The sequence below is a fragment of the Protopterus annectens genome, chromosome 10.part0 (assembly GCF_019279795.1).
Source record: "Protopterus annectens isolate FY-2018-M chromosome 10.part0, PAN1.0, whole genome shotgun sequence".
Classification (NCBI taxonomy): Eukaryota; Metazoa; Chordata; order Ceratodontiformes; family Protopteridae; genus Protopterus; species Protopterus annectens.
In genome coordinates, this window is record NC_056744.1 from 1,178,284,440 (window position 1) to 1,178,308,028 (window position 23,589).

At 39.9% G+C, this 23,589-nt stretch overlaps 1 protein-coding gene across 1 annotated transcript in view; it reads left to right on the forward strand.

Moving 5' to 3' along the window:
- The window catches only part of LOC122813548 (intracisternal A particle-promoted polypeptide), a 618,994-nt gene that overhangs the window by 83,043 nt on the left and 512,362 nt on the right, over positions 1-23,589 (forward strand). Inside the window, exon 3 of the mRNA XM_044085929.1 lies at positions 4,562-4,993. Coding sequence (XP_043941864.1) covers positions 4,562-4,993 — 432 coding nt within the window. The remainder of the gene's footprint in view (positions 1-4,561; positions 4,994-23,589) is intronic.

Sequence of the window (23,589 nt, forward strand, 5' to 3'; positions counted from 1 at the left end):
GTACCAAAAAGCATTTCATAGCTTGGCATGGTGTTTATAGATAGTTTGTTGTGATGGAATTAATTTGAAATGGTTGCAAAGTCACTTTGGGGTTCAGAGTCAAGAGAAGACAAGGAAAACGATTTGCCAGCTCTGGTAAAAACAATACCTTTGGTTAAGATATAGACGATCCCCCAAGTTAGGTCATTTATATAGCAGGGAAAGAGAAAAGGACCCAGAATGGAACCATAAGGGACATCAGTGCTAGTAGCTCCTGACAAACAGCCAGCCAGCCAGATATTATTAGTCAGCATTATAGTGAAAGAACGTTGGGAGAGAGAACTACAGAATCATTGTGTAACCTCAGCTGAAAAGCCAAATTCTAACAGTTTTTATAAAGGAAATGTTTGCTCAAGTGTATCAGAGCCTTTTGTTAAATGTAGGAAAATTGCACAAGTAAATTTTACCTTTCATTATTATTTTATATGAGTTCAATAAGGGAAAATGTTGCTGCAGTGGTACTGTAATTTGTATGAAAACCATGCTAACTGTTAGAAAGAATATCAATACATTTTGATGTGGTCCAAAATTTGTTCATAGATAAGTTTCTGGAGTACTTTAGTAAGGGGGCAGAGGTCACAAATCAGAAGATGAGCTAGGGAAAGAAGTTTTGGGTAGTAGTAAGACTAGACCATGTTTAAAACTGTAAGGGAGGATTTTAACGATAAGAGTAAGGTTAGGGGCTGCACAATGTGCACCTCACAGCAAGACATTCTCTGTTTCAGTTCTCAGCTGGGGGCACCTTCAGTGTGGAGTTTGCATGACTTCCCTGTATTTATGTGAGCTTCCTCCAAGGGCTGTGTTTTTCTCCCACATTCCAAAGACATGCAGTAGGTGGATTGGACACTCTAAATTGGCCATAGGTATGAGTGTAAGTGTGTGTGTGTGTGTGTTTGTGTGTGTGTGTGTGTGTGTGTGTGTGTGTGTGTGTGTGTGTGTGTGTGTGTGTGTGTGTGTGTGTGTGTGTGTGTTTGTGTGTGTGTGCGTACGCGTGCATGGACATACGTGTGTGTGGTATCTTAAAACAATTGCAGCATTGCTATCCACCAGGTTGTGTGAACATTGGCTCTAGATGATAGTCACTGTTGATGTGACACCCCAACCCCAGGTGCAAAAATAGGAAAAAGGGGGTTATTGATGGGTGGAGTAAGGCTAAGTAAGTATGTCACTGGTTTAGTAAGTATGTTACTGCATAGTCTGAGAATGTTCATAGGTAAATACTAGGCTGTTACAAGCTTAGTCAGTAATCAGAGGTCGGAATCAAACCCTGTACCTTGTATCTGTGAGATAAAGATCGGTACTTACAGTTTGAGAATGGATACTATTTTGTTCAGGACAAAGCACATATTCTAATCTGGGTATAAGGTTGTTAATGGCAATAGTTCATCTAGCTTCAGGGGTGAGGTTAGTTATTTTGTGTGAAGTTTTGACTTGTGGTAGGACTTTATATGTTTGCCAGTGTGGTAATGAAAGTTTAGTTGAGAGTGAAAAAGAAGTCCTAGGTATTTTTGCTGAGTGACAAAGGCTAGTAGGTGCCTGAGTGGTCAGTAATAATGATATTGAAGAACTTAGTCTTTATGTGGTACCAAAAAGCATTTCATAGCTTGTCATGGTGTTTATAGATAGTTTGTTGTGATCAGGTGGTGTGAACATTGGCTCTAGATGATAGTCACTGTTGATGTGACACCCCAACCCCAGGTGCAAAAATAGGAAAAAGGGGGTTATTGATGGGTGGAGTAAGGCTAAGTAAGTATGTCACTGGTTTAGTAAGTATGTTACTGCATAGTCTGAGAATGTTCATAGGTAAATACTAGGCTGTTACAAGCTTAGTCAGTAATCAGAGGTCGGAATCAAACCCTGTACCTTGTATCTGTGAGATAAAGATCGGTACTTACATATTATCGCAACCACATTTTTAACCTCCTGCAATTAGTAATGTTTTCACGAAACGGCGGCATAATTATATACAATCATAGGTAATATATATTACTGTATAAGTACAAATGAGTGGGTAAACTTCCACTTAGTACTCTTTCACATTGCTTGGAAAAGAGGAATCAGAATAAGAAGCGCAAGCAGGAGGTTGTCAACCACCTGCAAACGGACAATTGTCATCAGGCGCATTATTTAAAACATGCAGCCTACAACCATTCTGGGTACCACTCTGCCCAGAAAAGCAGGGGAACTGCAATCCTCTAAGTGTGCTTGTACTACTTTTAAAACAAGCTTCCTAACTCAACCCTTGAGAAAGACTTCTGATTATGTAGGCTTCTGTTACATGTCGGTTGCATCCATTAGGTCCAAGAAATGCTACTTTTCTTCGGACAATCTGGTGTCTGTATTCAGTACGTATGTCATGACCCTGTTTTGCTTGAAAGTCAAGCTCCTTCGTAGATGTTTTCTTGCACTTAGTGAACGTCAAATTGCGGAGCAGAAAGGACTCCAGAACTGTTGCTAATATAGCAACACTCACTTGCTCTGATCCTGTCTGCAAGTAAACAATGTAAGTAAGCATTTTCAGCCCCAGAAAGACAGGCACAACTTACTTATTTCTGAGAAATTAAGTGTTTCTAACAGTATTCTGCTGCGAATTTCAGGCTTACTACATGTAAAAGTCAGCAAAAGTTTTAGAAGTCCGAATTTTTTTTTAATTATATGGGGTTAGAAATGTGGTTGCGATAATACGCAAGTACCTAAAGATCTTAACCACTTTGCCAATAAATTTAGGATTGTAAGGTTGAGGCGATATATATATATATATATATATATATATATATATATATATATATATATATATATATATATATATATATATATATATATATAGTTCCCCTTTAGAATCTCGAATTGCTGAAAGCTCGAAATTCATAAGCTCGAGTCCAGAATCTCGAGTTTTCAGCAACTCAGAATTCTAAAGCAGACGTAAAAGACATGCAAACATGTCTTTACAATGTTTTTGCAGGGGGGCAAGCCCCCTGCACCCCCATACCAACTCCGAGATTGCACTACAATGGGGATGAGGGAAATCTCCCGTTCTGAGCTATATACAGAAACGCTTAGCGGGAGAATTTCCGATCCTCCACTATAGTGCAGTCAAGGAGTTGGTATATTTCTGCAGGGAGACTGCAGGAGGACTTGGCCCCCCTGCATACATGTCAGTAAACTTCCTTTTTTTTTTTGTTGTCTCCCCTTCACAAGTTCGAGTTACTGAAACTCGAGATTCTGGGCTCGAGCTTATGAATTTCGAGCTTTCAGCAATTCGAGCTTGTGAAGGGGAACCATATATATATATATATATGTGTGTGTGTGTGTGTGTGTGTGTGTGTGTGTGTGTGTGTGTATATATGTATATATATATATATATATATATATATATATATATATATGTGTGTGTGTGTGTGTGCGGGTCTACTTCATAAGATCGACAGACCATTTGATCAACATTCATTTGGTCGACAGCTCATTTGGTCGACAACCAGTATTCAAGGCAGAAACCTGTGATTTGCCCCCCTCCCCAATGTTGTGGGACCCTGGAGTTGATATATATAGTTGGGGGGCACAGCTCCTCACATTGGGGGTGTGGGGGGTGAAGCCCCCCACCTATTTTCGTTTGTTGTATTTTCATGTTTTAAATAGAAATAGATGGGGGGCTTCGCCCCCTCACCCCCCAACTATATATATATCAACTCCAGGGTCACACAACATTGGGGAGGGGGGCAAATCCCTTTTAAGTGCCTTGAATACTGGTTGTCGACCAAATGAGCTGTTGACCAAATGAATGTCGATCAAATGGTCTGTCGCTCTTATGAAGTAGACCCATATATATATATATATATATATATATATATATATATATATATATATATATATATATATATGTGTGTGTGTGTGTGTGTGTATGTATATGTATATATTATTAGTGTGTATGGGTTTTAACAGTATAAGAGTATGTACTGCAACTAGGTTACAGGGTGGAGTGTCAAGTCAACATAAGAATGCATCTGCTGAATGTTGTGTTCCACAAACTTGCTGACTTTCAGTGTAATCATCACTGCATAATGTTTCCCAAAGTCACAGTAATACAGTTTTGGAAAGTAAACCATTTTTTTAGTCCATCAATATCCACTAGATTTAAACCTTTCTTTTCAGCGATAACTCAGATTTTTTTTTTAACTTTTGCGCCATTGCTGTTGTGGTCTTTCATAAAGATCTAAAGGTCTCCGTTCCTTTCAACCCACCATCTGTTTTTGGGCTACCTCTTTTCATAGACTTGGAAGAGTGGTACTTCTTTATGGTAGTTAGCAAGGCAGAAAATATTAAAAAGTTAAATTTGTATGCAAATTATAGTTAATTTCTTTTGGCTGACAATCTGCTTTTTTTGCCTTAGCAGCAGTCCACATGTGATCATGAACATTCTAATGTAAATTCTTATTAAGCATATGCTTTTAATGATGGCATGTTCTCTCTCATTTTGTATCATCAAGTGTACATTGTAATGACTTTATTTTTTTCCTGATTATAGGAGCTGTGAATGTCAATGTGAATAATGTTCAAGAGATCATTGTAGCTGCTGACATGTTCCATCTGTGTGAGATAGTGGACATGTGCTGTAAATTCCTCAAGGAGCAAATGGATCCTTCCAACTGCATTGGAATCTTCCAGTTTGCAGAGCACATTGCCTGCCATGATCTGCTGGAATTTGCAGAGAACTACATATTTTCCCATTTCCTGGAGGTGCAGGAAGGGGAAGAATTTCCAACATTGTCAAAAGAACAACTTATAAAAATCTTGAAGAGTGAAGAGCTGAGGATTGAAGATGAATATCAAGTCTTTACAGCTGCTATGCATTGGATTTTGAAAGATCTTGTTAAAAGGAGAAAACATGTAGTAGAGGTTCTCAGTCCTGTCCGCTTTGCCCTTTTGTCACCACAGAGGCTCTTTAAATACATTGAAGGTAGGTTTAAACACACAGTCTTTCATTGAGGATGGGTTGTATGGAGAATATTCAATTTATGTTATTAATTATTAGCAGTCGGTACTCCTCTTTGCAATCAAGTGATGTCATTCTCAAGCTCTAGCTACTCCAGTATTCAGGAAACATGAGTCTTGTGAAAGGACACTGTTAGTTGGTACTAGTTGCTTTATTTAGCATTTGTTAACTGTAAATCAGTTGGTCCATGGACCCTTTTTGGCCAATACCTGATCACAAGGGGAAGGAAAGTAAAAGAAAGTTTAGTAATCAATTACCATATTTCTGGAAAAAAAACTAGAGTACCATGTGCAAACCCACATAGACTTGGGAAGAACATACTCTCTTTACACAGACAGTGAACAGAAGACAAGTTTGAACCTCAGACCTTGAAACTGTGAAGCATAGATCTTACTGTCTTGCCCATCTCAATCTCCTGTCACTACTTTGAAACCTTTATTTTACTATGCATGCAAGCAGGTCACGTTAGAATGGCCCTAGGCTAACATTCCATTTGAATTTTTTGGTCCTCTCTTTACTTGTTATACTTCTGTGTTTTCAGTATTTCTCTCTTTCACATTCCTGATTATATTTATATCTGATTCAGGTCAGCCAATTCCATTTATACTGTTTTCAGCATGAATTAGTTTTCCTCTCCCTCTTGTTTCAGGCTTTGTGCCATGTCTAAGGGTGGTATTAACTCCCTTAGTGGAGTAATTTCTGTTTTACTGGAATTGTTTTGTTGTTTGGTCCTGTGCAGTTTTCTTTTTTGTGTCACTTAACATGGAGAAGAAGGAAATGAGTTTCAGAAATGTAAGTGCAGCAGTAAGATTCCCCCACAAGACAAGAATTCCAGATGTGTCAGATGTTTAGGAGAGGCTCATTTTGAAGAACAGTATGATATTTGTGTTGAAGTTAAGCCTTCTGGTATTAAAGACTGACATTATAGTCAAGAGTTGGAGAAATTGAAGGCAACTATTCCTCTTCAGGATACTGCTCTGTCTATTTTGCCCTCAACTATGTAACCCGCTGAGGTGTTAGTCATAGGATTATAGGAAATACAAGACAATTGAGTCACAGGACCACGTACATCTAACCAATACCTAACCTTATCCTCTCAATGAGACCAAAGCAAGTCAACCCTAGAGTAAATTTGTAGGTTCTTGCCCAGTCTTTCAGGTTTAATGTAAAGGATGCTAGGTTGTCACACTGTTTAACTTGCAAGGGAAGTTTTGTTTCAGAAGCTGAATAGGCATTAGGTACTTAATTTTGTCTGTAGTACATTTTATTTATGTATTGCTGGAGATTTAAATCCTTAATTCTTGTATTGTTTGATTTGCAAAGATTCTAGAAACGGGATCTCTAATGCCACAGAATGAAAGGTAAAGATTACCTGCAAGAACCTGCGGAGGTTGTTATCTATAACAGGTGTAATTAGGTATGCATAACAAGGTATGATAACTGATTTTGATCTAGGTGATATGCCTTTAGATATTAGTCATATTAAAAAGAAGGATTTTCTGACCACTGCTACTACATGGTGTTTGAAGAACAGGGAATTATCAACCCAAGTTCCAAGATCTCTCTCTACTTTATCATTTTGGAGTGGGGTTTTGGCTATATAGTATATTGAGGGAGAGAGCTGTTTACCAAGTGTGACAGTGCTACACCTATTTGCTTTTAATTTTAAACATTTTCTGTACATTGTGTTTATGAAGATTAGTTCTTGCTGTAAAGAATGAGTTTTAGGGAGAAATTTGACAGCAACACCCAGTTTGCAGTCATCTGCATTCTGCAAACTTAAATTAACTAAAGGACTTGGACACCATTTTGTAGTTCAGAGAAGTAGATGCCAATATGGAGGTGTGCTTGTACTGTGCCCTGGAGTAAATTACTACTTACTGTCATAAGTTCTGAGGAGGCACCTGACAACTTAACTCTGTGGGTTCAGTCTGCAAGTTGGTTATCCAATGTAGCACAAATGGCTGTACTTTTAAGGCACTTGGCTTATTTATAATGGCAACATGGGGATATAGTACCAAATGCTTTAACAAGATTCAAATAAGCTGTGTGAACAGAATTTCAACAATAATGTGTGATAATAATGGATGACTTGAACAGACATTTCGAGACAGACATAACAGGATATAAGGACTGCCTTTATCCACATGGGTGGCGCAACAGAAATAAGGAAGGAGAGGCCATTCTAGACTTCTGTCTGGTAAATGGCTTGATCGTAGCCAACACATGGTTCAGACTGAAGACGGTCACAAGATCACATACAAGAATGGCCAACATGCAACTCAGGTAGACTTCCTACTACTAAGAAAGAGACATTGGGGTAGAATCAGCAATTGCAAAGTAATCCTCAGTAAAACAGTTGGCCCACAACATAAACCACCGGTTGCCACAGTCAGTTGTAAGCAGTGGTCAGAAAAGGCTCTAAGGTCAACAGAGACCAGACTGAAGACCTGTAAGTTGACTGGAGAGAAAGCACAACAATTCAAGGAGTTACTCAGGGCTCTAGCATCTCAGGAAAAAGAAGAAATAGGTGGAGTTAAAGGAGAATGGCAGCACCTCAAAACAGCATGTTTGAGGACTGCAGAACAGATGTACACCTGAGCCAAGTATGGAAATACGGTACATAAGGAAAGATGGTGATGGAATACAGAAGTCCTGGAAGTCATTAAAAGAAAGAAGAGTGCAAGAAAAAGTGGGTGATAGAAAAGATGGACCAGGCTAGAAAGGAATGCTGGTTAGCTAACAAAGAAGCTGAGAAAGGAATTGCAATAACAAAGAACAAGGCATTAAGGCAGTCTTGCCAGCTTTGGAAAAGCAACTCTGTGGATGGCACAGAGAAACTATATCAGGTTGCAAGGCAGAGATTGAAAGATAAAGAAGATAGATGCACTTCATAAGGGATGCTGGCAACAACCTGTTCACTAGTTAACAGGACATCAAAGGTAGATGGAAGGAGTACTTCCAGCAGCTTCTGAATGAATACATCCCCAAAGAAGCTGTACTGCTCCAGACACAGCGTACGATGAGAGAAGAGGAAGAGCCCACCAAACAAGAAGTAAGAACAGCACTAGCTGTAGCTGCTTGGACAATGCTGGACACCGGTTGGGACCAACGCCCTCCACAGATGGGCGATCCACAGGAAAGGCCCAGCATGCATCCAGAGTCACCGCCACCATCCCCCTGCCCCCCCAAAAGGGAGGGGTGAGAAGGCAAAGCCTCGTCCAGCTGTGGCGAGCACCCAGCCCCACTTCATATCTGTACCCGACCAACCCAGCCCTTAAAGCCAAGCCTTATAATGAAGTTACGGATCTAGATTGCCGACTTCCCTTACCTGCATTGTTCTAACATGTCAGAGGCTGTTCACCTTGAAGACCTGCTATGGATATGAGTACGGCCCGGCATGAGACTTGCATCCTCTCCAACGGATTTTTAAGGGCTGGTGAGACCTGACCTGAAATCTCTGTAACTGTGACGTTCTCCAGTCAGGGAAAGCAGTAAGCTCAGATGAGATAAAAGCAGATATGACAAAGATGCTGGGTGAGATAGGGGAGAAATGGCTCCTGAGGGTACATATAGCAGTGTGGAGGGAAAGGTGTATCCCAGGTGACTGGAGAATAAGCATACTAGTGCCAGTGTGTTCAAGAACAAGGGGGATATTCACAATTGTGGGCAGTACAAAGGTATCAGATGAGTCTATATTATGTACTCCAACAACCAGAATGTCGACCTTTAATTTGACACATATGTGTCGAACCTGCACTTCAGTGAACGGCCAAATCATCGATTTCTTTCCAAGGGAAAGAAATCGCTAGGCCAACTTAGCACGAAACATTATAAAGTGGGGGGCTTCATCCCCCCATCCCTATAACTAAATATACTAACTCCGAGATCGCACTAGAGTCGGGAAAAGGGCAGATTTAAAAGAACAGCCAACTGATTTCTTTCCCTTGGAAAGAAATCGAAGATTTGGCCATTTGCTGAAGTGCAGGTTCGACACATATGTGTCGATTAAAGGTAAGTCGACATTCTGGTTGTTCGACTTGGTAATATAGACCCTATGAAACTGCTGTCATATTGCATCAAAGTTTTGGAGAGGGTAATTGATGAATGAGTACGCAGAGTAGTAGGAAGTAAGATGTGAGATGAGCATTTTGGATTCAGATCAGGATGCAACACAAATGACTCGACGTTTGCAGTGAGATGGATAGTTGAGGAGAAGCTAGATTTGAGGAAAAAGTTCAAATGGGCATTCTTAGACTTGCAGAAAGCATATGACAAGGTCCCAAGAAAGTTGATTTGGGCCATACTGCGGTGGTTTGAAGTCCCAGAGATATTGGTAGAATTAGTGCAGGCTATGTTAAAGGACCCAGTGACTCAAGTATGAAGAGTGTTCAGTCTCACAGATGGGTTCTCAGTGGGAGTGGGTATGCAAAAGGGTTCAGCTCTGAGCTCACTGCTGTTTATACTGGTGATGGACTATATTAGCAAACAGGTTGGAGGGGACAGATCAACAAAGTTAGTGTATGCAGACGATGTGGCATTACAGGCAGACTCTGAGCAAGAACTTCAACAAAGGATAGGGAAATGCAATACAAACCTGAAGACACATGAGATGAATCTGAATACAGACAAGACAGTTGTAATGGCAGCAAATAATGGAGTTCAAAAGAAGATGAGAATTGAGATAGAAGGGAAAATAGTGAAACATGTTAACAGCTTCATGTATCTAGGAGGGGTGATGGAGGGGAAGGGAAGTCTGAATGAGGAGGTCAAAGCAAGAATCAGAGAGCCTGCAGGTGACTGACAAGAGTGTCAGGTGTAGTATATGACAGAAGCATGCCAAAGAAGCTGAAAAGTAAGGTGTACAAAACAGTGGTGTGACCATTACTACTGTATGGTACAGAAACATGGGCAGTAATGGCAGAGCAGTTGAGGAAGCTAGAGGTGGTTGAGTTGAACGGCCTGAGAAGAGTGGTAGGTTGCACACTGTGGGACAGATGAAGAAATGAGGAATTAAGAGCAGAAGCCAGAGTAGCTCCAATTGCAAAAAAAGATAAGAGAGACCAGATTACAGTAGTTCAGGCACATTTATTTATTTATTAATTGATATTTGATTACTGGGAAAGTCTGACTGGGTAGAAGCCCAATTTCAGCAGAGGCCTGGGGAGAAAAGCCTCAAATTATTACAAAACCTTTTAAGAGCAAGAAATTTTCAATCTTCAAAAATAAAACAAAAACATCCCCAATTTAAATAATTATAACAAATTAGATACAAAATAAAAACATTGATTAAGAATTAGTACAACGTATTTGACAATCATTTGATCTTTAGAAAAAATTTAGACAGTATGTAGAGGCAAAGGCAAAGGTAAGTTAGTCTAATACAAATAGGAATTGCAGTATGAAGTGAGGGAGAAAGAGGTGTATGGTATATTTAGAGAGAAAATCAGGGAAGAGAATTAGTATGGAAGTAAGTGATGAAGGGAAGAGTCACATTTAGGGATATAGTTTATCCTTGCTTTGAGAAAGAACAAAGCCAGATTTTAGGTAGGAAGTCTTTCAGGGTGGTTTTGAAAGCTAACAAAACTAAAGTGTGAGAAGAACACCCGGTATAACTCACAAATAACTAATTTATTACAAACAAATAACCACTTTCGTCCATTATTTCTGTGAACTTAATCAGATAAAAGACCCCATTCTTCAAGTTCTTCAAATACTCTGCTAGTTGACAAACATGATGTCATTTGCCCTTCTGTAAATTGCAATTTGTATATCTCACAAAATATTAAACACTTCTAAACATCACCATGAATAAACATGCTAAGTTTCTCTCAAAGGAGCCCTTAGAGGATTTGACAAGTTTTCTTATTTGCCTGTCGAGGCTGAGGAGGAAGGTGCTTTTCCATTGTTGGGGCCTTGTCTTTGTTTTCTTTGACAACTTTTTCCATTTATTGTAAAGTTTGTTGATGCTGAATGTCCACCATGGAAGCTTGTTTTTACTTGAGGCTCTATCTTTGATTCTTTTTGGTATAGCCGAGTTTATACACTTATGAAAGCGATTGTACAGGGTTTTAGTGTAAGCTTCACTGTAGTTACTACTTCCAGCTTGGAGTGGGGCGTGGAATGCATTTAAACCTTCGTCTAGGAGGGTATAGTTTGTCTTGGTGGAGTCTTTAGTCTGAGTTCATCCTTTCGGAGTTCTGGTGTAAGTGCCAGCTCGAAGGTGACTGTTTTGTGGTCAGATTTAACTAACGAGTGTCCGACAGCTGTGGCAGTGCATCTGTTTGACATGTTAGTGAAGACCAGATATAGAATGTTTGTTCCTCTTGTTGGGGTATGAACAATTTGTTCCAGGGCATTTTAATTAACAAATTCAAGGAACTTTTGTACTAGTGAGTTGGGGCTAGCATAGGTTTCCCAGTTGATGGTGGAATAATTGAAATCCCCCATAGCCACATAGAGTGTTTGGTAAAATTTGGATTGTGTCCAGTTTGGTCAAGTAGGATTTGTGGGTGTCATGACCCATGGAGGGGGATCTATAACTGGCTATGACTTAAATGGGGGTCTTACCATAATCTGGACTTGGAATAACTCCATAGAGTTGTCCAGTCTAACTAGGCGAGAGATGAATTTATCATAAAACAGCACCTCCTTTGGTTTAGAGTACTCTCTGAGGCATTGAACCATGTTTCTATGACTGCACAGACATCTACATCTTCTTCCAGGGAGTGCAGGTTTTGGTTTAAGCTCCTAGCATTTACCAGCATGACCCTTATTTTGTTCTGTTTGGCACATTTCACAGCTGTTATGTTGTTTTCAAGACCTTGCCTAAAAAAGGCACTATGGGGAGGCAAGAGCCTTTGCCAGCAGCTGAAAGCTTAGAGGTATCAGGTATAAACCGTCTCTGGCGAAGCAGCAGGGTTTGTCTACAATGGTTTCCCAGGCTGACAGGAACTGGATCACCTTTGAATGACACCAAAAACTAAGTCAATTATTGAAATCTATCATTTTTTGTTTATACTGTACTGTCATTCCAGGTGAAGGTAGTATGCTGCTCAAGGCTAGGGACATACCTGCCTAGGCACATACTCAGAGATCTCAACCATGTCTTTCTTCATATAGTCCAATGAGGTACTTTTCAGGTCGTTCACACCAACGTGAACTATGACAGAGTCATAATGGTACTTGTTGCTGAGAGACCTGAGTGCATGCGTGATCTGATGAGTCCTGGCACCAGACAGGCAGCTGACTGTGACTTTCTCCTTGTCCAGTCTGGTTAGTGGGACATCTGTTTGTCTCACTATTGAGTCTCCAGTGACAAGAAAATCTGTTTTTTGAGTGTTTTGCTTTATGGGCTTGGTGGGTGAGAAAATATAAAAAGTAAATAACTTACAGTAAGCTGGTTGCATAAGTGTGCACACCCTTAAACTAATACTTTGTTGAAGTACCTTTTGATTTAATTACAGCAGTCAGTCTTCTTGGGTACACACCTGCCATCAATTAAAGAGACTCTGATTAACCCCAAATAAAGTTCAGCTGTCCTAGTAGGATTTTTCTGACATTTACTCAGTTGCCTGCTGCAGCAAAAGCCATGGTTTGCAGAGAGCTTACAAACCATCAAAGGGATCTCATTGCTGAAAGGTATCAGTCAGGAGAAGGGTACAAAAAAATTTCCAAAGCATTGGATATACCATGGAACACAGTGAGGACAGTCATCAAAAAGTGGAGAAAATATAGGACAACAGTGACATTGCAAAGAACTGGACGTCCCTCCAAAATTGATGACAAGAAAAGACGAAAACTGGTCAGGGAGGCTGCCAAGAGACCTACAGCAACACTGAAGGAGCTGCAGGAATTTCTGGCAAGTACTGGTTGTGTACTACATGTGATAACAATCTGCCATATTCACCATATGCCTGGAGTACGGGGCAGGATTGCAAGAAGGAAGCCTTTTCTTACACAGAAAAACATCCAGGCCCGGCTAAAATTTGCAAAACAATACATCAAATGTGTTATGGTCTGATGAGACCAAGGTTGAACTTTTTGGCCACAATTCCAAAAGGTACATTTGGCGCAAAACCAACACTTTGCATCACCAAAAGAACACCATTCCCACGGTGAAATATGGTGGTGGCAGTATTATGCTTTGGGGTTGGTTTTCTTCAGTTGGAACTGGGGCTTTAGTCAAGGTGGAGGGAATTATGAACAGTTCCAAATACCAGTCACTTTTGGCCCAAAACCTTCAGGCGTTTGCTAGAAAGCTGAAGATGAAGAGGAATTTCACCTTTCAACACAAGAATGACCCAAAGCATACATCCAAATCAACAAAAGAATGGCTTCACCAGAAGAAAATTAAAGTTTTGGAATGGCCCAAACCTAAATCCAATGGAAAATCTGTGGGGTGACTTGAAGAGGGCTGTGCACAAGAGATACCCTTGCAATCTGACAGATTTGGAGTGCTTTTGCAAGGAGAGTGGGCAAATATTGCCAAGTCAAGATGTGCCATGCTGATAGACTTCTACCCAAGAAGACTGAATGCTGTAATGAAATCAAAAGGTGTTTCAGCAAAGTATTAGTTTCAGGGTGTGCACACTTATGCAACCAGCTTATTGTACATTTTTTATTTGTTATATTTTTTTCCCCTAACAGATTTGTTTGTTTTTCAATTGAATTGTACAGGTTGTAGGTCACATTAAAGGTGGGAAAAGTTTTGAAATGATTTATTGTGGTGTCATTTTTTATATCACAAAAAACTGGCATTTTAACAGGGGTGTGTACACTTTTTATATCCACTGTATGTGCATATGTAGTGGTGGGTGAGTTAACAACGTCTTCCGTGTTACTGTTTTGAGTGCAAGAGAGCATGGATTCAGGATTCTTGGTGTAGGCAGTTATTAGTAGAGGATTATTGGTGTATATGAGGTAATTGCTACACTGCCTCAAGAGTCCCAAGTCAACAAGGCTGGCAGGAGAAACAAGGGTAGTCTCTGTCCATAATGCTAGGTTGAAGACCTTTGTCACTAGGAGTGACTTTTCAGAATCATTCACAGAGGAAGTCAGCGGCTTGATATTTCTGCCAGGGTTTTATTTTATTTTATTTATTTTGCTGTTGGTTAATAGTTACAGCTCACTAGCAGTATTTCTTTGATTGGGAAAGCACTAAGGATGAGGGCTACACTAATGTGCTACAGTAGTATCTGAGGGAAAATATTGCTGAAATTAACTGTCTTGCTTTGGTGCGAAATTGTACAGCAGTGTGCGGTACTGAGCAACGAGCAAACAACCAGAAATCTCTCAAATACAGGGCCTAAATACGAGAAGCTAAAAACTTGAAAAAAGTTTAAAAAATTCAAAAGAACCAATGAGGATACTTATTTCAAGCCCTAGACTGACCTCCCTTTATCAGACAGGGTCCAATCAACACAGTCCTCTCACTAGAGTGCTGGTAGGCCCCTTCCATTCCAAGATGGCCTGGAAAATGTGTTCAGAACTAACAGCCACTACAAACAAACCCAGATGCAGCAAGTGTGTATCTGGACTATGCTACAGCTGCTAGCTACCCTGGTTTCAATGGGAAACACTAGAGAATGTGTAATACAGCAGAAAAATAGCAGTGAGACGCTAAAAAAGTTTAAAACAGAAGAAAATCAGCAAAGTGGCTCTAAAGAATGTTTTAAACAGCTAACAGATCAGTTATTTAAACACTGCTTGGCAGGAAAACCAGAACAAGCAGAACAGATAGCTTTAAAATAGAATGTCCATAAGAAGTAATCATTCTTGAGTTGATAACATTGGATGCATCAAAATTATTTGATTTGTTAAATTTTACATATATTTGAGGGATTCTAGAAAATTATGTGATTTTGCATAATATTATTTCATTGATTTAAAATTTATATCATCAGATGTATGGTTATATTGAAGTAAATTGCGTACAAGCTAAGATGTTTGTTGTAATACTAGAGTAAAGCAGAGTTGTCCATCATCTGCTTCATTGTTTGTTTTACCTGTAAACCCTGCTTTATATAATGTACATCGAATAGTTAATGGTATAACAGATAGGGAGATTAGGATTTCTAATATAGCATATGCTGATGATATGGTGTAAATCACAGATAATTATGAGGTAGGTAAGTGACTTACAACTTTTTTCCTTGAGATAAGAGATCTTGTGGGATATGTGACAAATGATCAAAAATCAGAGCATTTAATTGTTGTAAAAGATAATGGCAGAGCAAAGGCTATGTCTGATGAAATTCCTCTTGTGAGTAGTTTCACATTTTTGGGAACTAGTCTGATGATTTTAAGGATGGTTGATGAAACATAGTTGAACTAATGGCAAAACTGATATGAGAATAAAATCTGTTAAAGGAACTACCTTTTCCATGTTTGGATTGATTTTGTTTGTGTCTTTCGGCTTTTCCCGGTTAGGGGTCGCCACAGCGGAACTCCGGTCCGCTAATGATTGGCAGTTGATGTTTACGTACCGGCTTGCCAGGCCTAATGCACAACCTTCAACGAAGGTATGCCCATTCACGCATCTCTCCACGCAGAAGACGCTCTAGCTGAGAATCGAACCGGACAGCATCTTACTGTGAGGCGACAACGCTACTGCAGCACCACCACCGCGGGTCAACATGTTTGGATTGATAAATATGTTAAAATAGCTATTCTTCCTTCAGCACTATTTCTTCAGCAGAAGATATTAATTCCACCATCGTTAAAATGGTATAGTAAAATTAAAAGAATTTCAATAAAGTTCTTATGGTGATGCTTCTCTCAAAGAATACCATAGTTAGGAGTTAGATTCTTCCCTTAATCAAGGTTATTTTCTATGCCAAATTGTTTTAATTATTTAGCTGTATGTGTCTTTATTAATTTAATTAAGGTTTGATCTTCAGGAAAGTATCCAAATACCTGCATTAAAGGATTATTGAAGACGCAGAGTAAATGTCATTTGTGGGCCTTATAAGGTGATAGAAATTCTAATCATGTGTTTTTAAACATTGTCATATAAGGTTAAGCCACTGTTATTAATTAAGAGAACTGTGTTGCTTTGTGAAGGATGTAAAATTAAATATTTCTTTCTTTTCCCTTTTACGGCATGTTGGTGTGATGACTTGGTTGGAATATAAAAAAGTGCTTTGTGTGATACACTTAGGAAGTTATACAATAATGTCTTAATGAATTTTAATGGTACACATAGCAATTCCAGTAAAAGTTAAATATTAGAGAAAAAGGGCAAATATCTGTATTGTGTAAAATGTTGCTGGAATCTGAATGTAATGATATCCTTCCTGGAAAAAAATGTGAGAATAATGTTTGGAAGTCCTTTACTATGGATGAGTGGAGAAGAAATCTCATAAAAACAACTGTTCATTGTACATTTGAGGTTATTCTTTTTGATACGTACTCAGATATACTTAATGATGTATGTGTACAGTTGCATTGGCAATGATGGTTACTAACATGTTTATATTAGAAAATTGGAAATCGGCACAATTTCCAGTGTTAAATCTAAATGAATGGCATTCATTGTATATGTATTATGTCTTTCACATGAAATCCTTAAATTATGTTTAGCTCAGTGTGTACAGTGGGTTTGCTTTGTTTATTTTTGAGAACAGTTTGTCCTATTTTTCCTTTCTTCTTTTCATACTTTTCCTTTCTTTTGCTTTTTCTTTTTTTCCTTTCTTTTTATTAAAAATGTAGTACTTCAGGTATAACTAAAAATCATAAGGAACAGTAGCCTGACAGAAGAGAAAGGAGAAGCAGATGTATTAAAAAAGAAGAAAAAACTCTATCCTAAGTGTAATAATGGCAAAACACATTTGAAAGTTCTTATTACTAAAAGGGGAAAACTTAGAACTCCCTCACATATGTGTTTCTTTGAAGAGCTGTTGAACACTCTGATTTTTAGAGAGAGGTGGAGCCATAAGAATTTTCTCTTAGAGAGAATCCTTGGAATGAGAAGCTTTTATGGTTTACCAGTAACATTCAGGTACCATGTGTCATTCATTTTGAACTCTTACCACTACCTTTACTATCTAGAATTTTGCTTGTAAATTGATTAATGCAGATCTGATATCAGTCCAGTTACTAATGTTAGAATGTCATCATTTTTGCTGAGGAATTATGAGTGTTTGTAGCAGGTTTCCAGGGCACAGGTATTAGATCACCCTTTGCTACCAGCACATTTCTGTTATGTTTCACATTCATGACAGTTTTCTGCGGTCATATGCATGTCTTCTGGATTAGTAGGTTATACTGTAGCATCTCTACTTGAGAGGGAAAGGTCACCCTCCCATATAAATTCCTCTGAAGAGGAAGATTTGTAAATGAAATAAATTGATTATTCTTTGAGTAGCTATACCATTTAAGATGATCAATAGTCCCTTCTTCACATACAGCCTCTTTTCCCCACTCCCCAGGAAAAAGTGACTTTCAGGGAAAAATAAATCCAAAGTAGTTTAATGACTAAGGTGGCAAGGGTGTTTTTTCCCTGAACCAGAGGTTTTGTGAGGTAGTGAAAGAGAAAAACTACTGTCGTGGGCAATCTCTTTCTTGTTTAAGTAATTTGCGGATGCCACTTATGGTATATGAAACCGGCACTGTCTTTAAGCCAAAGCACTTCACAAATCACTATTCAAAAAACTCTCTGAACATATCAAAAATTAAACTGTGTACCCTTGGAACATTTAACTTACTGAATACATAACTTAAAGAAATATAAACAGTCCCCGGGATTCATGACGCTCGGCGCAAGGACGGCGTTAGCCTTGCACCGACCGTGCGGCATAGAGATGGCGCAGAAGCACCACATGCATATTAATGAGCTGCCATAACGGCCACGTGCATAGGAAATGTGTACGAGTGCAGGGGGCGTGTCCAAGCGCTGCACAGAGGCGTGAACATGTCAGCTGCAAACGCCCAACCTAAAATGCTGACTAGTACAGCCTGGCTCTAATAGTAATCACTCCTGTCAGTGTCCGTGGATACTGAAATGTATGCAAAGCATACAAGACATCATTGCGAACACCACAATAAGAAGTAAATACAAAGGCACGTAGCTGAATATTGAGTCCCTGTCCCTCGAACAAAGATATTTAAAACCCCGTGCCCGTATTCCATTGTAGTGTAGCTAGTTATACCAAGTTGAAGCGAAACGCATCGTGTTAGCGTGCCGCCAATTGCCAAACCTAGCCCAATGGTTTGGGTTACCACTTGTCCTACATTGTGAGGGATAGTCCCCCTCTAGGCAGGTGTGTCCATACCAAAATCATAATAAATTTAAAATGTCCTGCGATAGTAGGACATAATTATATCCCATATGTTATGTAATAGTCCCATACAGTGCTTATGTCCGTATATAAAGTGCCTATATGTTACAAGAAACAGAATAAGCAAGTAAACGAAACAGAATAAGCAACTACACTGCTACAACAATAAAAGCTTATATGTAGGCATGAAACTAAAGTACTATCCCTTGTAATGACCGTGGGTATGTGTTGGCCTGTAAACTCAGATGTGTGCCACGAAAATGTCCCATCCAGGTCATATGAAAAGGTGGCAACCTACCAATGGTCAGAGCATTCGCCCAATATCTGCCCATTCGCAGTCCAAGTCATCTTTGTCAGGACGGCCCATAGATGAATGGGTATTACCTGGGTCAACCTACCATGTCATGAAAGATAAGTATTTGTGAGTACCTATGTGCGTGAAGTACAGCATGTGGATGATCTGAAATGTTAGTGTAGACCTCACAACCATATTGGTCCCAGAGATATGTAGTATACGCAATGTGTTCTGTTGACTGTGCCATGGGCCACCAACTAGAGAAGGGATGAATGTTGTTTGTGGAATATGGGGGTGGGGGGTGACTGGTAATGTAATAATTCGCCAAGGGGAGACTGGGTTGGATGCACAATAGGTGAACTGGAGGTCTACGAGGGAACGGTGGGTGAATCAGGAAGATAACCAAAGAACAAATATACACATCCGCAATACAATCCCACAAACACGTGAACATTAAAATGTGCAATACACATGTACAGAAACGTTACCGGCACATACCCACATAATGGTCTGGCCTGAACTGAGCCATCCAACCCCAACACACCTGGATACATAATTGAATACTCATCATGCCCTTCACAGCACACCACCCCTCCCCCTTCCTGAACATCCACCAAAACCAGCCATACTCGGGCTGCTAGATAGGCGCGGCCATATCTGCACATAGTGACCCCTACCCATATCTAGTAGGCAGTCTCACCCTAGGCAGTCTCAGGATTGCAAACTATGTATCCCTTCCATGTGTAACCCTACCTTACATCCGTAAAGCAAAGATGCCGTAAAGCAAAGATGGTCATCAGTCCCCACAATTTTTGGATATGCCTCATAGGATATGTATCTGGTCTAAACATTAGACTTGGTGTCACGACACGATGTCTAGTCCTGTATATATCTGGACACAAGTTGTATGAGCAGTGTTTATCCACAAAACTGCTCAGCCTCCAGCCGGTCCTGCAGAAGCTACGACCTGGGATTAAACACCTGACCATGATGCATGTCTCCCCACGTGCATTATCGGGAATATATACCTTACACATTCGTATAGTGGCAGTCGGATATAGGGTGCTTAAGACGCTTTAAAGCAGACGTAAGTAGGGTTACCACCTGCCCCACCATGTGAGGGACGATCCCTTTTTGGGCTGTTGTGGCCAGACCAGATATAATACAATGGCAAATGTCCTGTGATTGTAGGAAATATGTCCCATATTTCATGTAACAGTTGCATAAAACAGTTATTTATGTAAAATACAAGAAACAGATTAAGCAAACAAACTGCTAGAAAATAATAAGTGTTCATTTAGGCAAATAAGTAAAGTTCTAACCTTTGTACTGACCATGGGTATATGTCGGCCTGTAAAATCTGATGTGTGTCCTGAAAATGCCCCGCTTTGGCCATATGAAAAGGTGGCAACCCGAGACATAAGCAGGTATGCAGGCATGTATGCATGACAGTAGGTGGCGGTGATTCAACTGTATGGGAAATGTAAATGAGCATGTAGGTGTATATGCATGTGTATGTATAGACCGATATATACACACACACACACATATATATATATATATATATATATATATATATATAAATATATATAAATGTATGTAGATGTGAAGAATGAACATGGTCACAATATAGGAAATCCCCATAATAGCTAGTGCTGTTATATATCAGGATGGCCATAGGTGAGCACACCTCTGCATCCCCAACCACAGGTAGGACGCTAAAAGTGGAACGAACGATCTCCACTTGCTAAGTCTGACTTTCAACTAGGTACAGGGCAGTCCCGGTCCCCAGACAGACAAGCCTAAACCCGGAAGACCATATGAACACCCTGACAATCGAACACACGTATGTGCCAGGACTATAGGCTTTGGAGGACTGAATATCCTCGGAGTGAGTCAACATGCAGCACGTGTCCACAGCAGTAGGGAATAGGGAATGGTGCATGTGTAGTAGTGCGTTTTTCACAACAGGTAAATGGATGCCTGCTGTGTAAGTGAAGTGATGAGGCGTGTGTTCGGGTAACTGTGCTGGGTATACATATAAATGAGGCAGAACACCAATAGTGTAGTGGTTAGAGCAGCCGCCTAACGAAAAGGCATTCACGGTTCAAGGACAACAATAGCACATATCGTTTTCCTTGTGGAATGAATGTTGCTCTGTCATAAAGCCGACATTTAAACATGTAAAGGTGAACGTGTGTATCGCATGGGACTATTAACCAGATCCTTTCAATCAAAGTGGTATTGTCATAATGTATAAGGCACAAATAAGCACAAATAAGTGACAGTAAACATATGTAATGCACAGTAAGCATAGGCAAGTCCGCCTGCGCTGGTATAAGCAGCTCCCAGCATAGGAAATGTATATTTGTAAGTACAGATGTTTTTTATATATATATATATATATATATATATATATATATATATATATATATATACACATACACACACACACACACACACACATATATATATATATATATATATATATATATATATATATACATATACATATACATACACACACATGTGTGTGTATAGATATATATCTACATACATGAGAAATATATATATATATATATATATAAAGAATGTACGTTATAACAGTAAAGCATACACAAGGGATGTGAAGGGAATCAAGAGCAATATTGGTATTATATAGTGCTTTCAGCGTATGTCATAAAAAGCTGCCCAGGAATGAGCAGAGCACCGCTACTCACACCACAGGCAGGGTTTTACCAGAGGGAGTAACATCGTTGAAATTCTAGGTCTACTTTACACACAGATGGAATGTAGTCCCATGCTGGGACCTCCAAAAATTGGAAAGCGCAAATGGCAGTATTCCATAACCCCAGGAAAGGCATGTATGTGCAAATATACATGGCGGGAGACCCTGTGAATACACGAGGCAGGACAGAATGTGTGTAAGGCCCCAAAAGCTCTGGAGAGGGAAGTGTGTAAAGGTGCGTCATGGCTGTGATAACCAGTGGATAATGGATGTTACGCGTGTAAATTTAACACGGGTGGGGTGGAAGAACTATGGGTATGCAATTATGGATCCAGGCATGCCAGGGTTGGATGGGCCGGTTCTAATGGACCACCCCGTGGAGGTCCGCTAGGTCGTAATAGGTATATATGCATACTCACATGCAGACAACAATATATGTTGAAGTACAAATTCTGTAACACATGCATTCCATTTGTTGACATAAATAATAGGAATGTGCCCATACAAACATCGACAGTACATGGAATAATAGGCTGTGCAGAAGAGGGACGGGTCGAATCACACTATCACATTCCAATTATCATCGGTAATCCGTACGTGAACATATAGCGACGTCTGTCCGCTGTATAATGTGCTACATACTGATTACAAGATAACTGGAGTGTGTTGGTGTTATAATGAATAAGGCACTATTATGCTGATGAAGCTTATAAACACCATTATGCATGCGTAAGTGCGTATGAGTGGGGAATGTATTGACACACTGATGTACATATATAAATAATCATATACATATATATATATATATATATATATATACATATATATATATACACACACACATATACAGACACACACACACACACACACATATATATATATATATATATATATATATATATATATATATATATGACAGCAAGATATGAATATACATGTATGAATACATATGCAGATATGTCTGTATATATTAATGTAAATAGATATATATATATGTTACAGTAAATATACACATGTATATACCTAGATTATGTTACAGCAATTACGGGTAACATGTTTAGACCGGGCATATGTTGGTGGGAGGTCCACTCAACAAATGTCTATTTACCCCCCCCCCCCTCCAAGCTAGGCCGGTGAGAAATACAGACACGCAATAAAGGTAAATACAACACTGCTTCCCAGACCACCGGCAGTAAACTACCAGTGTGAAAGATCTACAAAGTCTGCACTTTAAACATGGACAGCGATGTCCCTTGCGGGACACCAAAAATTTGGTACATTCAGCCAATGGGGGAACACAATTATGACCAGTATGTAGCTGTACACAGAACAGTAGGTTGTGCAAGCCTGATAACACATGGATTGACACAACGTACGACATGTGTCCCGACATGGGCAGAGAGGGCAGTGTGTAGGGGTGTGTTCATATCCCACCTGCGCCCACAGTAATGATGAGTGCTGTAGAGTAGTGGCAGGTGGGGGAACTATGGGTATGCGATTATGGGGCCAGGCATGCAGGTGTTGGCTGGCAGACACGTATTAGGACTGCCCTGTGGGTGTAAGTAATATTCCGATGTGGGTATAGCAGATGCCCATACCTCCCAAACTGTAAGAGCACATCTACTGGATAGTCCGTAAACCATTGGGGGAATACATAGGGACCATATCATTGAACTGTCCCCGATTACCAGGGACGTCCTTGATTACGAATCAGAATCTTAACACAGTCCCAACTAAACCATCCTAGAACTAGTGCTATTAGGAGGAAAGGTGGTGAAATACACGTAATGAATAATGACAACATGTAAGAGTCATAAACTGCATGCACCTCAGACAATGTGCATGAATACATATGTGCTCTGTGTCCATCTATGTGTCAAGTTAATAGCACCAACCTTCTAAATGTGTCCCTGAGGTCGTTATGCAGTGTCCCTGATTCAGTGTTTATTCTTCCCCATTCGTATGAGAGGTCTGATAGTGAGAGAAAGCGCATGATGTCCTTCAGGAATGCAACTGCAGTCATAACATATGGGTTGTCCTGCCTCAGGCAGCCCTCGGTCGGCTGGATTTCAAAGTCTGGGTCCGGCGTCGGCTGGTGTCGCCTCCTCTCCGACGTCAGAACGGCTGGAGTATAAAGGCATCGGCCGACGCCATCTTCTTCAGTCTTTCTTGCCGCGCGGTGCCCGAAGCAGAAGCAGTTCGCAAGTGCCGGTCGGTCAGCTCCTGTGTTTTTCAGTACCGAAGTCATCTAAAAGCT